Source organism: Peromyscus californicus, unplaced genomic scaffold (assembly GCF_007827085.1).
Source record: "Peromyscus californicus insignis strain IS unplaced genomic scaffold, ASM782708v3 Scaffold_18__1_contigs__length_77618521, whole genome shotgun sequence".
Taxonomy (NCBI): Eukaryota; Metazoa; Chordata; class Mammalia; order Rodentia; family Cricetidae; genus Peromyscus; species Peromyscus californicus.
In genome coordinates this window covers 54,720,127-54,735,072 of record NW_026294480.1, presented here as the reverse complement: position 1 = coordinate 54,735,072, position 14,946 = coordinate 54,720,127, and the positions used below count along the sequence as shown (strand labels likewise).

The 14,946-nt window shown below is 40.3% G+C and overlaps 1 protein-coding gene across 1 annotated transcript in view; it reads right to left on the bottom strand.

Annotated features, from left to right (window-relative positions):
* Fcho2 (FCH and mu domain containing endocytic adaptor 2) overlaps positions 1-14,946 on the bottom strand; it is a 100,770-nt gene that overhangs the window by 59,464 nt on the left and 26,360 nt on the right. Inside the window, 1 exon segment of the mRNA XM_052743461.1 lies at positions 7,952-8,056. Within this exon segment, the coding sequence (XP_052599421.1) occupies positions 7,952-8,056 (105 nt within the window).

Genomic DNA, 14,946 nt, shown 5'->3' with positions numbered 1-14,946 from the left:
TGAGCGACTTGTCTCAGCAGTTCTCCATGGAAGGTGGGAATGCACTGGATCAGCTGGGGGTGTATCACACCAGGAAATGGGGCTCTCGAAAGGAAATTTTCTAGTTACGATAACATCTTTTACTGCTAGCTCCTGTTTTGCAAAACTCATGATCAAAAACCCTGAGAAATACTGAAATAAAGGAACCTGCCTCACTTTGTTTACCCTAGCATTTTCTAAATGTCTTCAACCTCACAACTTTAGCATTTTTCTCCTTCCCTAAAATACAGGTGCCAGTTCTATTTTGTGTGTGTGTGTGTGTGTGTGTGTGTGTGTGTGTGTGTGTGTGTGTGTGTGAGAGAGAGAGAGAGAGAGAGAGAGAATGTATGTGTATAAAATTCCAATTCTTTATCTCTGGTTAAGCTCATACAGTTTTTGCAGAGAGCCCAAGCTCAATTCGCAGCACCCAAGTCAGATGGCTCATAGCAGTGTTTAACTCCAGCTCCAGAGGATCTGAGACCCTCCATGTACACACAAAAATAAAAATAAATCTTTAAAGAAGAGAGACTTAAGAAACATCCAATAGGAGGAGGAGTCTTCTAAGTTCACAATCGAAGAAATGGTCCAGGGGCTGGAGAAACGGCACAGCACTGGTTGAGTGTTCTTGGGCTGCTCTTGCAGAAGACCTGGATTCAGTTTCCAGCACCCACAAATACTTCACAACCATCCCTAACTCCAGGAGATCTGATCCTCCTCCTGACCTCTGCAGGCGCCACATATGACAACACAGTACACATACACAGATGCAGGCAAAACACTCATAGAAAATGAGTACAGCTAATAAAAAAAAATTTTAAAAATGGTCTTCAGCTTAAATGTCAACAATTTATTAACAAAACTTTTTCTCAAAAACAAATAGAATCAAATATAGTAAAGCTGACTTATATAATTAATTTCATAAGGATGACTCCCTACTTCTAAGGAAAGTGTGTCTTCATTCCCTTTTAGTAGCTTTACCAAATATGGTATACTTTGAACTACTCAGAAGTATCTTTTTACTTTTCATGCCTTCATGTGTATGTAGTGGTATTTGCTCCACCCATGACCTTGGGCTATACGCCCTAAGGAGGCTTTGGCGCTTCTTGCGTTGTATGTGACCTCTTAAAAGGAAAGGGAGCGGGGTCATGAGCCTCCTTCTGCCTGCTTCCTGGTGTGATCGAACTGCCGGGTGGATTCGCTCCCCATCATATGAGAGGAGGGCTTCAGCTGTCTACTCAGTTCTGTATTCCTGAGTGTATTTCCTCAGTTTATAGCCTAATAAATTCCCTAATACTCCTTAAGCAGTAAGGATTTACTCCTTACTCCTTAAGATTTCCTGTGGATTTCTCTTTATATATATATCTGTGCACCATGTGCCTGCTGTGCCTGAAGAGGACAAAAGAGGATGTTGGATCCCCTGAAACAGAAATTACAGACAGATGTGAGCTACCATGGGGGTGGGTACTGAGACTTGAACCCAGGTCCTCTGAAGAGCAGCCAGTGCTCTTAACCACTAAATCATCTCTCCTGGCCCCTATTTAGAAGTATCTTGAAGCATGAATCCACATATAATTCAATGCATAATTCAGATACAATTCTGAGATTGTGGGATTTTTTCTTTTAGGATAGAAAAAACACATTGCTAACTAACATTACTACTCAAAATTAGTGACTACTACTTATTCAGGGCAATTCAGCAGTAGGATATGAATATGTTTTATGTGTTTAAGGATAAAAGAAGGCATTTTCTTAAACTTAAAAACAACTGTGCCTAACTGCTTGTGTGCATGTTCATGTGTTGAGTGCCAGCACATGCATGCCACAGGGTGTATGCAGCCAGAGGACAACCTCGGGTGTCAGTCCTCACCTTTGACCTTGAGGCAGGGTCTCTTATTACCCATCTAGCATACAACAGGCTAGGTGCCCTGAGCGTTCCCAAGCTCCATAGGAGCATGGAGATTATAGAAACACATTGAGTGTGGCTTTACATGGGTCTGGGGATCTGAGTCCCAGGCCTCACTCCTGCGTGTCAAGCACTTCATCACTAAGCCATCTCCCCAGCCCAATGAATGAACTTTCTTGAACTAATTAGATAAATTTCCCCACTTATTTTTTTTTTTTTTTTTTTTTTTTTTTTGGTTTTTCGAGACAGGGTTTCTCTGTGTAGTTTTGCGCCTTTTCCTGGAACTCACTTGGTAGCCCAGGCTGGCCTCGAACTCACAGAGATCCGCCTGGCTCTGCCTCCCGAGTGCTGGGATTAAAGGCGTGCGCCACCACCGCCCGGCAAATTTCCCCACTTATAATGCTCACATTTACCATTACACTTAAAAAGCATAATCTCGTCAGCTACCAAAGATAGCCAAAAGGAACATGTTGCTCAGAATCCATTTCTACAGAGAGTAACCTCACTGCATCTGAGTAAACAAAATTTTCATATTATGTTTCTAATTTTTAAAATGTCCCATTAACTAACTGTGGAAAAAAGGCAAGAATGTAAAGCACAGTTACATTTTAAACTGACTTTAAAAACATAAAAGCTACACATATTAACGGGGGTACTATGTATTGTTTTGATACATGTATGTATTTCATAATGTTTAAATCAGGATAAACCTATCTCCTCAAACATTTATCAAATCTTTATGATAAAAAGTTGAACACAACAGCCTTCTTGCCCTATCTAACTCTAACTTGGTACTCATTGATCAACTTCTCCTCCTCCCCATCTCCAGGCCTCTGACAGCTACCATTCGACTCTCAGAGGAGTTACAATTTCAACCGTTCTTTCTCTCTACCCAAATGAAAAAACTCAAACCACACACACTTCGAGTAAGTACTAACCATGCAGCTCACAACCACCTGTAACTTCAGCTTCAGGGGATCTAAAACCCTATTCTGGCTTCCTCCAGACACCTACACACAGGGCACACACTCACCAAACGTACATACGTACATACATACACATAAATAAAAATAGAGGTTTCCTTAGGAAAAAAAGAAATGGTAGGAATCAGTTTTGGTGGTCCATGGCAGCTTACAGCTACTACAGGTACTACTGCAGCTGGAAGGCTAGAGCCAAAAGGTCACTGGAGCCAGTTTGGGCTATCCACAGAAATCCTGTCTGAAAACAGAACAGGAACTGGACAGATGGCTCAGCAGTTAAAAGCATGGACTGTTCTTGCAGAGGACTCGATGACTTACAACTACCTCTAACTCCAGCTTCAGGGGACCCAATGCCCTCTTCTGGCCTCTGTGGGCACACATTACATAATTTTAAAAAATAAATCTTATTAAAAAAAAAAACAATACTAGGCAGTTTTGTGTGCACGCACACAAGTGCGTATCACATGAGTTATCAGAAAAAGAAAGACACAGAAAAATATTAAGAGGAAATATATACACTAGCAAGGATTATTTAAATCAGGATAAACATATCTCTCTCTTCACATCTGTTCAAGTAAATCAATATCCATTCACAAATGGCAGAGTAAATAATTAAAATGCTACTTTGAAGAAAATGCAATGAGAAAGAAGAAAAGGATAAGGAAATGGAAAGATGGATGCTGGAAAATTTTTCCCCCCAGTTTTTTTTTTTTTTTTCAGATATGGTTTCTCTGTGTAGCCCTGGCTGTCCTGGAATTCAATCTGTAGACCAGGTTAGCCTTGAACTCACAAGAGATCCGCTTGCCTCTGACTCTCAAATACTGGGATTAAAGGTGTGCACCACAACCTCCCTGCTGAAGAATACTTTTAAAATAATAACATTAAAAATATTTGCAAAGCTGGTTGTGTTGGCATATACTATTAATCCTAGCACTTGGGAGGCAGAGGCAGGTGGATTTCTGTGAGCTCAATGACAACCTGGTCTATACAGTGAGTTCCAAGTGAGCCAGGAGTGCACAGTGAGATCCTACTCAGGGAGAAAAAAATGTAATGTCGAAACCAGACATGGTGGCTCCTGACTGTAATTCTAGCACTCAAGAGACTAAGGCAAGAACTCAAGCTGGAGGCCAGCTTGGCCCATACAGAACCTAAAAACAAACACACAGCAAAGAACTTGTATGAGTGTGTGTGTGTGTGTATTTATAAAATTACAGGTCTGAGTTGGATCCTGGACCACACAAAGTAGCATGAGAGATTCCACTGCATAGAGCTGTTCTCTGCCCTCCACAAACATAAATTTTTTAAAAAAATTTAGGAGGTCAAGAGATGTCTCAGCAGTTAAGAGCACTGGCTGCTATTCCAGAGGACCCATGTTCAATTCTCAGCATCCACACAGAGGGAGGCTCACAACTGTCTGTAGCTCCAGTCCCGGGGGTATGATGCCCTCTTCTGGTCTATACAGGCAAAACTCCCATATTTAATTTAAAGTTAAGTAGCATCAATAAAGAAAAATACTGAACAGCAAATTCTAATTCCTATTTTAATTTAAATGATTAACTGATATTAGCAGAAATGCAAAATTAACAGTAAAATTTTTTTTAAATTGGTTTTTCAAGATAGGTTTTTCTGTGTAACACTTCTGGCTGTCCTGGAACTCACTCAATAGCCCAGGCTGGCCTCAAACTCTGAGAGATCTGCCTGCCTCTGCCTCCCGAGTGCTGGGGTTAAAGGTGTGCACCACCACCACCACCACCACCACCACCACCACCACCACCACCACCACCACCACCACCACCCAGCTAAACACGTACTTAACGATTTAGAAGTCAAGACAGCATTTGCTGCAGTCTTATTAGTCTTCTTTGCAACAGAAATTTCACTACTTTAGAGAACCTCATTTAACACAACCAAAGGCTTCTTGTGGAAGCATCATCTTTTCCACGCAACACAACTGACGGAGCCGTTCTGCAGTGACACACCACACCCCAGTTTTCTTTGACTCTGGCCTTTACGTGGGTCTCAGCTTCTCTTCCTCTATCAAGTTCTCAATGATCGTGCAAATCAAACATGAAGTCATCGTGGCTTTGGGACCTCACACTATTTTATAGAGGCTCAGATTACAATTTCTTACCCGAAATCTTTGGGACCAGCTTTGTTTTAGAATTCAAGTTTTTTTGGATTTTTAAAATAAAGATATGTGGTAGTATAAAAATGACATATCTTATGCTACCACCAGCACAATCTGATGCTTATTAATATTAATATTTCTAAAGAAAGCATATACATTCAGTCTAAGGTAGTTAAAATTATAAACAACTTCACATAGATTCAGCTCAAGTTTTGCTGTCAAAAGAGTTATAATAAAAACAATTTTGGGTTTCCAGAACGTTGAGGATTCAAAATTGTGGCTCTGACAATGAAACATTACATCCAGCGCTGTAAGAGCACCTGCTATCTCAAAATCAACACACTCTCTATCTGTAATCTGACCTGTTCTCCACATGTCAACCAAGTGCTGTAGGAAGCCTCCCCCATTCCTCTTTATCCACCATTTGAAAAGTCAAACTTTCTCCCCGAGAATTTCTCTCCCGCCCTAATCCCTGAGACTTCCACAGCATTTGCAACTCTCCTCAAAATAGACCACAAGACCCTGGCCCTTCTCACCTGACTATTATGCTGACTGCCAACTGGACACTCACTGCTGTAGGGCGAGAAAAGTGCATTCTTCACCAAACTGCCAGAACTCACTTTTACAATACAGATCCAATCATGGTACAACAAAACTTAGGTGGCTACCGCTGTTCTTAGAACAGCTAGTAATTGGTACAGCCTAGTCTTCACCAATCTTTTAAACCTCATTTAACTAGTTCCTTTTGATTTTTCTCAGTTTTACGTTTACTTTCTAGAATAGAGCATCTATCTTATACTCATGGCCCCAAAGCCTAGGACACTTCTACCCTACTATTCGACTCCTTTTCAGGCCTCAGTTTTTATTTCTTTATTTCTGTGGTTTACAGTTATGTATTTATTGGGCTCCAGGGACTGAACACTGGATGTGAGGCTCGGTAGCCAGTGCTTTTACTTGTTGAGCCGTCTTGCCAGTCCCAAGTCTCAATTTTATTTGTTTCTAATTTTTATTTATTTATTTATTTGTTTGTTTGTTTTGTTTTGTTTTTTTGAGACAAGTTTTCTCCATGTAGTTTTGGTGCCTGTCCTGGATCTCGCTCTGTAGACCAGGCTGGCCTCAAACTCACTGAGATCCTCCTGGCTCTGCCTCCCAAGTACTGGGATTAAAGGTGTGTGCCATCGCTGCCCGGCCCAAGTCTCAATTTTAAATGTCACTTCCAAAAGAAGTCTCCCAACCTCCTGATTTAAATTAAGTCACTTCTGTTATTCCCTCTCCTGGACCCTTAGTCCTTCCCTTTATAACATTTATAAAAATGTGCTATTTTATAAGCATGTACTTCATGTCTGCCTCCATCCTCTGCTGTCACCTGACTACAGTCCATCTAGCAGAGCCTTGGCATACTAGGTAAACATGGATGGGGGTGTCTGCATGCATGCATGCAAACAAGCACACTTCCTGGCTTGTGAAATCTAAGTCATTCATTTCCTCAAGTGAGGAGACAAAAAAAAACCCTAGCAATCAAAGTTCCAGATTTATCAAGACTTCTTTCATTAATGCATGCCCACCAAAAGAAAAAAACTATTTTAACTGCTGAGAAAATAAGAATAAACTGCCGGGTGGTGGTGGTGGTGGTGGTGGTGGTGGTGGTGGTGGTGCACACCTTTCATCCCAGCACTCGGGAGGCAGAGGGAGGTCAATCTGGTCTACAAAGTGAGTTCCAGGACAGTCAGGGCTGTTATAAAGAGAAACCCTGTCTCGAAAAACCAAATAAACAAACAAACAAAGCATCTGATCCTTGTCCTCACGTAATTTACATTTCAGTAGGAAAAGACACAACAACGAATGGGAGTGAAGGAGACCCTCAAAAATGATGACTAAAACGTTCCAAAAAGTCTCATCATTAGCCTCAGGCCCAGAGATGCAGCACACCATGAAGAACATGCGGCATGGTATAGGGTAAGCCGCCACTGTGATCTGTGGGTCCTCGGCTATCTACTAGGTAAAATTAAATTCCTCAAGTTGTAAATGGTGCTAGATGCTAAGAACAAAAAACAAGAGTGGCAGTAGAAATGTTGTTAGGTAGGATTCATCAAGTGCACCTCCCTTAAAATAAGCCTTCAACTAGGGCTGAAAGAACACCAAATTACATGCAACTGATCCCAAGTTAACAGAGCACAAACACTTTCGTTGTCTATCTTCCTCCACTAAAATTTGAGCCCTGCGACAACAGGCTTTTTCCTGTCTTCTTTCCTGCTGTGTCTTCATGACTGAGTATCTTCCAGTACTCTTCTTACACAGAAGTACATCAGGAACTCCAAACGCAAGCCTGACCACCAGCACTGTCTTCACCATCTACCAACGCCTTCCTTTTCCTCAATGATCTTTCAACAGCTCTTATGTATTGGAATAAACCTTTATCACACTGTTATAGTCTGAACGTGAAATGTCCATCCCAGGCTCATGTGTTTCAAAACTTGGTCCCCAGCTGGTTGAACTGTTTTGAGAGCATGGAATCCTTTGGATAAATGTGCCTAGCTGGCAGATGGAGAAGATAGGGCCAGGGTTTGAGGAGTCTAGGCTGGTTCCACTTCTAGACCAAACTTTCTGCTTCCTGATCCTCTAAGATATAAGAAAGCAGCCTCTTATTCTAAATGTAAACCATGAGCTCAGGCAAATCCAGGCCTTTCTCGGGTGTTTGATCACAGTAATGTGAAAAGCAACTGTATAACAAGCATCAGCACTCTGGCATGTTGGCCCTCAATCTCCCAAACAAGATGCCAATATAAATTATTACAGCACTGAAATGGTTCATTTAAATTTTTCTAATAGTAAAAAAGATAAACAGAAACATTCTATTATTTAATCAATGTATACAAATATAAGCATATTCTGTCTTCAACTTAAAGCCTTAAAAATACCAACCTGAGCTGTTTCTGTCATCTTCTGCTCAAAATCAGCTTTTGTTAATGCATACTTTTCCACATAGAGTTTGTAAGTATCTGTAGCTTTCTTAGATTTAACAGCTGCCTGTAACAAAACAAACGCAGTTTTAAGAGATGCATTTAATTTAATTTTATGTGTATGAGTGTCTACGTTCACATATATCTGTGCACAATGTGCATTTCTAGTGCCCTCGGAGGGCAGAAGACATCAGATCTCCTAGAACCAGAGTTACAGATGGCTGTGAGTCACCATATGAGTGCTGGGAACCAGACCTGGGTCCTCTGCAAGAACACCCACCAGTGCTCTTAACTGCTGAGCCATCTTTCTAGCCCACCCCTCAAAAGCTTATGAAACTGAGGTTAACCATTTTTCTTTCTTAACGTAAGGTAATATGAAGTAACAAATTAAAAGTACATTTTGAGAGTCTGGTATGACACACAACAAAGTTTAATCCTTTAGTGCCTGCCTTAGTCGCTTTCTTTTTGCTATGGGCAGACAATAACTCAGGAATTAAACATGGACTCTTCTTTCTGTCCAATGGAATATAGTTCAAAATATTCAAACATGCCCACTTTATAGCCCAAAGCAAGACTGTATAACCATAAGCAACAGCTGTGAGAAACTTCTTGACAATGTAAAAAAGCGCATCATCAGAAGGCACCTGATATGCTTTTCTACAATGGTCCATCTTCCTCCTCTCCCATTAATGCATACGTATTCCATTTAATGTCTGATTAAAGTCTAATAAACCAAACTCAAAATCAGAAAGACTGATTTGCCATAATGGTTCTCAGTTTCTAGGATGTTCCAATAAACCAATAAATTTATTTTTAATTTTTATCTATTTTTCAGTATCTATTTTCAAGATCTAAAACCCACTATGGTAATAACCTAGTTTTAATTTTATCAGTTACTTAATGAAAATACTAAATATTAATGAGAAGAACATGAATAAGTTATGTAGGACATCTTTTCCTCAAGGACTTTGCAAAATAACCTACACATGAATAGAAATCAGAAAGTGACAAGACCACAGAAATCAATATAAACCTCAGGTGGGACACATTCTAGCGGAAAGATATCCTAATCAGATCTGTACTGGGCAGACACACAGCTGCAGACAGTCTTCACTGCTGTAGACAATGGTATGTGGGCAATAGGAGCAGCAGGCCAAGGCAGGGGTCGGGAGCAGCAGCCAGCCTAAAGGTGGCAGGGAAAAGAAGAAATACCTAGTATCTAAAGGCTGATCGATTCGGACATGAGAAGATGGTTGTAGAATAAGAGTTCAAAGATGAAGGACAAACTGTAGGGTTTCCATATAGAAATATCTCCACATTCTTGATGAGATAACAGATCATCTGATGGCTGTGCTAGGGAAGCTTATCCTTGGTAAGAACAAAGTAAGTTTCATCAAACTACAGTGTGAGGACATATCGGGTAATAAGACTAGATGATTAAAAATACTGCTGAGAGGTCTAAAGTGATGCTAAGAGCCAAGTAAAAGCTTTATAACAGGACATTTGTGTGGGGCCAGTCAGCACCAATATGTAATTACCTTTAGGTGTGTTTCCAGGACAAGAACTAGAAATAGAAAAACTAGCTTTGCTGTGGGCTGAGATTGGTGTGGTCTTCTCTAAACAGACAATCTTGGGTTCTCTAAATAAAATTCAATAAAAAATTATACTAAACATGTATGTTATATGCTTTCCTGCCTTTTAAAATAAGATTTATTTTTATTTATGGTGTGTGTAATCTGCCACATGTGTATGAATACCCAGCAAGGCCAGAAGAAGATCTCAGATCCCCTGAAACTGAAGTCACAGGTAATTCTAAATGCCTGACCTGGAGCTGGGATCCAACTCACAGCCATCTCTCCAAACCCTTTCCTGCTTTCTTAAATAAAATATATACAGGGTACCATTTCACCATGTACTGTAAATAAAACTGGCCTTAAGTCAGAGGAGAATTAGTTCAAATTTTGGATCTACCATTTACTTCCCCTATTACTTTATCTTTGAGTTTTACATTGCTCTCTTACTTCTAAAACAGGACCAATACCAGACATTTTTAAGGCTGCAGTAGTGGCCCAACTATAATTAGATAAAGGGCGTGGGGCTCGGGGGATGGCCATGGTTCAGTAACGGCAGTGCCTGCTGCCACACCTGACGACTCTGAAACCCACACAAGGGAAGAGAGAACTGATTCCTGAATATTATCTTCTGACTGCAACACATACACTGACACAGACACATTAATGAAAAAACAACTAATGCTTATGGTAGGATCTGGCACATTGGCCAATTTACAAAATAAATGTTAACAGCTGTTATGCTTCTAACAAGGAACATCATAAAAAACACACATTGTTAGGGGGCTGGGGAGATGGCTCAGTGGTTATGAGCACTCTCTGCTGTTCCAAAGGTCCCGAGTTCAATTCCCAGCCGCCACATGTATACTCACAACTGCCTGATGCCCTCTTCTGGTGTGCAGATGTATATGCTGACAAAGTACCCATATAAATGAATGAATAAATAAATCTTAAAAAAAAATACATTGCTAAATTTTGTTGTTATATAAAGGCATGTCTAAGTTACTGACTTGCATCAAGTTGCCCATCCCTAAAGAATGTAAATAAAATCTGTAACAGTTGTACTTTGCTCTTATAGTTTAAAAAAAAAAAATTCTGACTGTCTAGCCATTTGATACTACTTTCTCAAGCATCCTGGCCCTATTCAAACACAACAATTAGATAAAATGTCTCTGTAAAGTTTACTATGTTCCATTCCAGGGACCCTATATAACCATGTTTGCTACAATTTATTTTAGAAAAAAAATCTAGCCAGGCATGGTGGCACCTTTAATCCCAAGACTCAGGAAGAATCTCTTTGAGTTCAAGGCCAGCCTGGTCTACAAGGAGAGTTCCAGGACAGCCAGAGCTACACAGAAAAACCCTGTCTCAAAAAACCAAAAAGAGAAAAAAGGAAATCTATTGGCATAGTCATCTAGGTTTCCTTTTGGATTTTCTTCTAAGCAAATCTTTAGTTTCTACACGAAAAATCAAGTCTATAGTCCACGAAGTGGTTTATAGCAACAGCTTAGCAAAAAGATATAGCCTTACTGGGAGAGCCTTCTTCCCTTGTTCTTCATCCTAAATCACTTTTATTCTGCTGTCTATTACATTGTGCTAAATAGTTCATATGTCATATACTAATAAATACATGATTGAGAAATTTACAATATAAAGGATATTCATAAACAGAGAGAAATTTTAAAAAATGACCATATCAATATATTTTTGTTTGTTTGAGACAGGGTTTCTCTGTGTAGTTTTGGTGCCTGTCCTGGATCTCGCTCTGTACACCAGGCTGGCCTTGAACTCACCACCACCCGGCACATATCTATACTTTTAAAAGCAATTTGTTTCATGAAATTTTTCTTCAGATTTATTTATTATTTAAAATTATGTGTAGGTGTATGCGTCTGCATGTGGGTCCATGAACAAGAATGCAGGTGCTGGTAGGGGTTGGGGATTTAGCTCAGTGGTAGAGCACTTGCCTAGCAAGCACAAGGCCCTGGGTTCGATCCTCAGCTCAAAAAAAAAAAAAAAGAATGCAGGTGCTGTAGAATCAGAGGCATCAGATCTGAAGCTGCAGTTACAGATGGTTGTGAGCCACCTAATACAGGTGCTGGGAACTAAACCTGGGTCCTCTGGAAGAACAGCAAATGCTCTTAACCACTGAGTCATCTCTCCAACCCCCCACAGAATATTTCTTACAATCTTTCTTTCCTTTTTTGCAATGCCAAATAATCAAACCAGGGGCTTTATAAATGCTAGGCAAACAGTAAAACTTCCAGTGCTAGGAATGGGTTGCATCCTGTTGAGTCATTAGCTAAAGTGGTCCCACAGAAAGCTCCAAACATCACAAGACTACTGGCTGCTCTCCACAAGCTGATGGTAAGTAAGGCCCTAGTGTTGATGACAACACTCACTTTATCATTGAACATGGAGTCGTTGAGCTGATACCCAACTATAGCTTCACCCCTTTTGAGTAGTGTCCATGGTACTAGAAGGTACTCTCCACGGTTCCGGGGAGAAAGTTAATCATCAGTATCACTAAGCTACAAACTGAGACCTCCAAAAGAGACCTACCTGCCAGATATACTTATGTATTAGTGGCACAAATGTTGTGGGAGCAACTAACCGCTTTCTGACTGGATTTAAGGCCCACTCCCCGAGATGGAACCCTACCTGACACTGTTAAAGTGACCAAGACCTGAGACTAAATACACAGTTCAAGGGTCTAGGGGAAAACCCAATACTATTATTCTGCTAAAGGGGCACAGTAATAAAATGACTCCTAGTGGCACATACTCATAGATCAGTGCCTTGCTCAACCACATCAAACATGCTTCTTGAAGTGGATGGGAACACAGGGAGCCACAGCTGAACAACACGCAGAGTGGGAGACTTTGGAGCACTAAGTCCTAAGAGAACATCTTCATCAACCCTGATCCTCAAGGCTCAGGGGTCCACACGGAAGAAAGGGATTGTAAGCCAGAGTGGTGGGTAACTTGAAGGGAACAATGTCTTCAAGACACAACAGAACTGACGCACACAGGCAATCAGAGACTGAGGCAGCAAGCAAAGACCTGCACAGCTTCAGGCCAGACGGGATCCCAAAACTGCGAAGGGGAAGAAGTAGACACCGAGTCCACAAAACATTTTATGCCCAACACAAAACGAACTCCCTCATTTATTTTTGTGGGCTTTTGTTTCACTTGGGCAGTTTTTTGTCTTACTGGACTTTTTTGTTTGTTTTCATTTTCTTTCTTTTTTTTTTAAAGAAAGAGAAAAAGAACAAAGTTGTGTGGGCAGGGAGGTGGGGGGGATCTGGGAAGAGTTGGGGAGCTGAAAATGTGATCAAAATATATTGTATGGAAAATATTTTAAGATAAAAGAAAAACAAATTAAGAACACACACATACATACACACACACACTGCTAGGCAAGTGCTCTACCATTGAGGTACATATCTAGCCATAATTTTTCCTTTTCACATGTTCCATACAAAATACTATTCCTCTCTTCCTACAAATCACCACTCTACCCTCTCTCTAATTTCTGGCTCTATCTATTTAATAATGTATTTTAGCTCTCCAAGAAAAGGGAAGTTTCTTGAAGACAGCAAGAGATAACATGTATTTAGTTTTTAACCACATAACAGCATAGCAAGAGGCCAGGAACCAAAACATTTATTTACTACTCAATGCAAATTATTATACCATAATCCAGCAGTCAATCATAAAATATACTTGAGCAAATCATTCATTAAGGCAATAATTTATTCTATGCCTTAGAGCTAAACACACTTGTAAATGTGTTTTTTATTATATTAACGAACTGAAAATTTCAATCCATTTTCCAAGTAAACATATGATGTTACTGACAATGTAATGATGGCCCCTCATACTAGTAATATTGACATCACTATTAAAAGCCAATAGTAATAAAGTCAACACAGAAGATCTGTACTAGGTAATTATGTCTCAGTATTAGTCCTTACATCAGATGGGAATTTAAGAGATGGAAGGGCACCTCTGGGGCATCCTTTCCTCTTCCTTAAATGGTTTCTAGAATTCTAAATAGTTTTGCTGCTGAAGTCTTTACTTAGAGGGGATATTACTAATATGGTAAGGGGTGGTGTGGGATTGGCTCAGGCAGTGGAGTTCCTGCCTAGCACACGTGAAGCAGCAGATTCAATTACCAGCACTGCACAAACTGGTGTAGTGGTACACAGCTGTAAACACCAGGACTCAGGAAGTAGAGGCAAGAGGGCAGGAAGATCAAGAGTTCAAGATCATCCTTGACTACATAGCCAGTTTGAGGCGGGCTACCACGCAGCTGTCTAATCATGCAGTCAAGTTTGCACAAGCAATAACTATAATGACTTATAGTAAGGTGGGAACTTCTGTTCCCCTTTGTCATGTAAGAGTCAAATTCCACTGCCTACCTTAGGAATTTGAGCCCAACAAATTTCGATTACAATCTTTTCATGTCATTTTGGGCTTCTGATCCCCAAAGACAACACTCTTCCTTTGAACTCAGTTAACTTGGCTTTTCTTTTTGTATTTTTATTTATAATTGCTGTGTCTGGAACATGTTTTTAAACTACAAATTTAATTGTTACCTCATCTTTTTCTTGCCTCTCAATTTTTATTTATTATATAAACTTTAAAGGAGCTTATTACTCCAAATTCCATCAATATTTTTATTTTTTCTCTCCTTTTATTTGAAAGTATACATTTGTTTTTCTAACTAGATATGTTAAATATTTTACAAAGATTTCAAATTTATTTCTAATGAGATATATATCTTTAATCCCAGCAGAGGAGGCAGAGGCAGGCAGATCTCTGTGAGTTCGAGGCCAGCCTGGTCTACAGAGCAAGTTCTAGGATAGGCTCCAAAAGTTACACAGAGAAACCCTGTCTCAAAAAACCACAGAGAGCCAGGCGGTGGTGGCGCACGCCTTTAATCCCAGCACTCGGGAGGCAGAGCCAGGCGGATCTCTGTGAGTTCGAGGCCAGCCTGGGCTACCAAGTGAGTTCCAGGACAGGCGCAAAGCTACACAGAGAAACCCTGTCTCGAAAAACCAAAAAAAAAAAAAAAACCACAGAGAGAGAGAAAGACAGAGACAGAGAGAGAGACAGAGAGAGAGAGAGACAGAGAGAGAGATCAAATAAATGAATGGTTGAACTGTGTTAAGAAGAAAGGAAAAGGCCAGGCATGGTGGCACATGCCTTTAATCCCAGCAATCAGGAGGCAGAGGCTACATGTCCACAAGTTCCAGACCAGACAGGGATACAAAGAGAGACCCTATCTCAAAAAACAAAAACAAGAAAGAGGAAAGGAAAAAAGACCTACTTTCAATTAAAACAGAATAGGGCAAAAGGTTATGGTCCACTGCAATGCAATA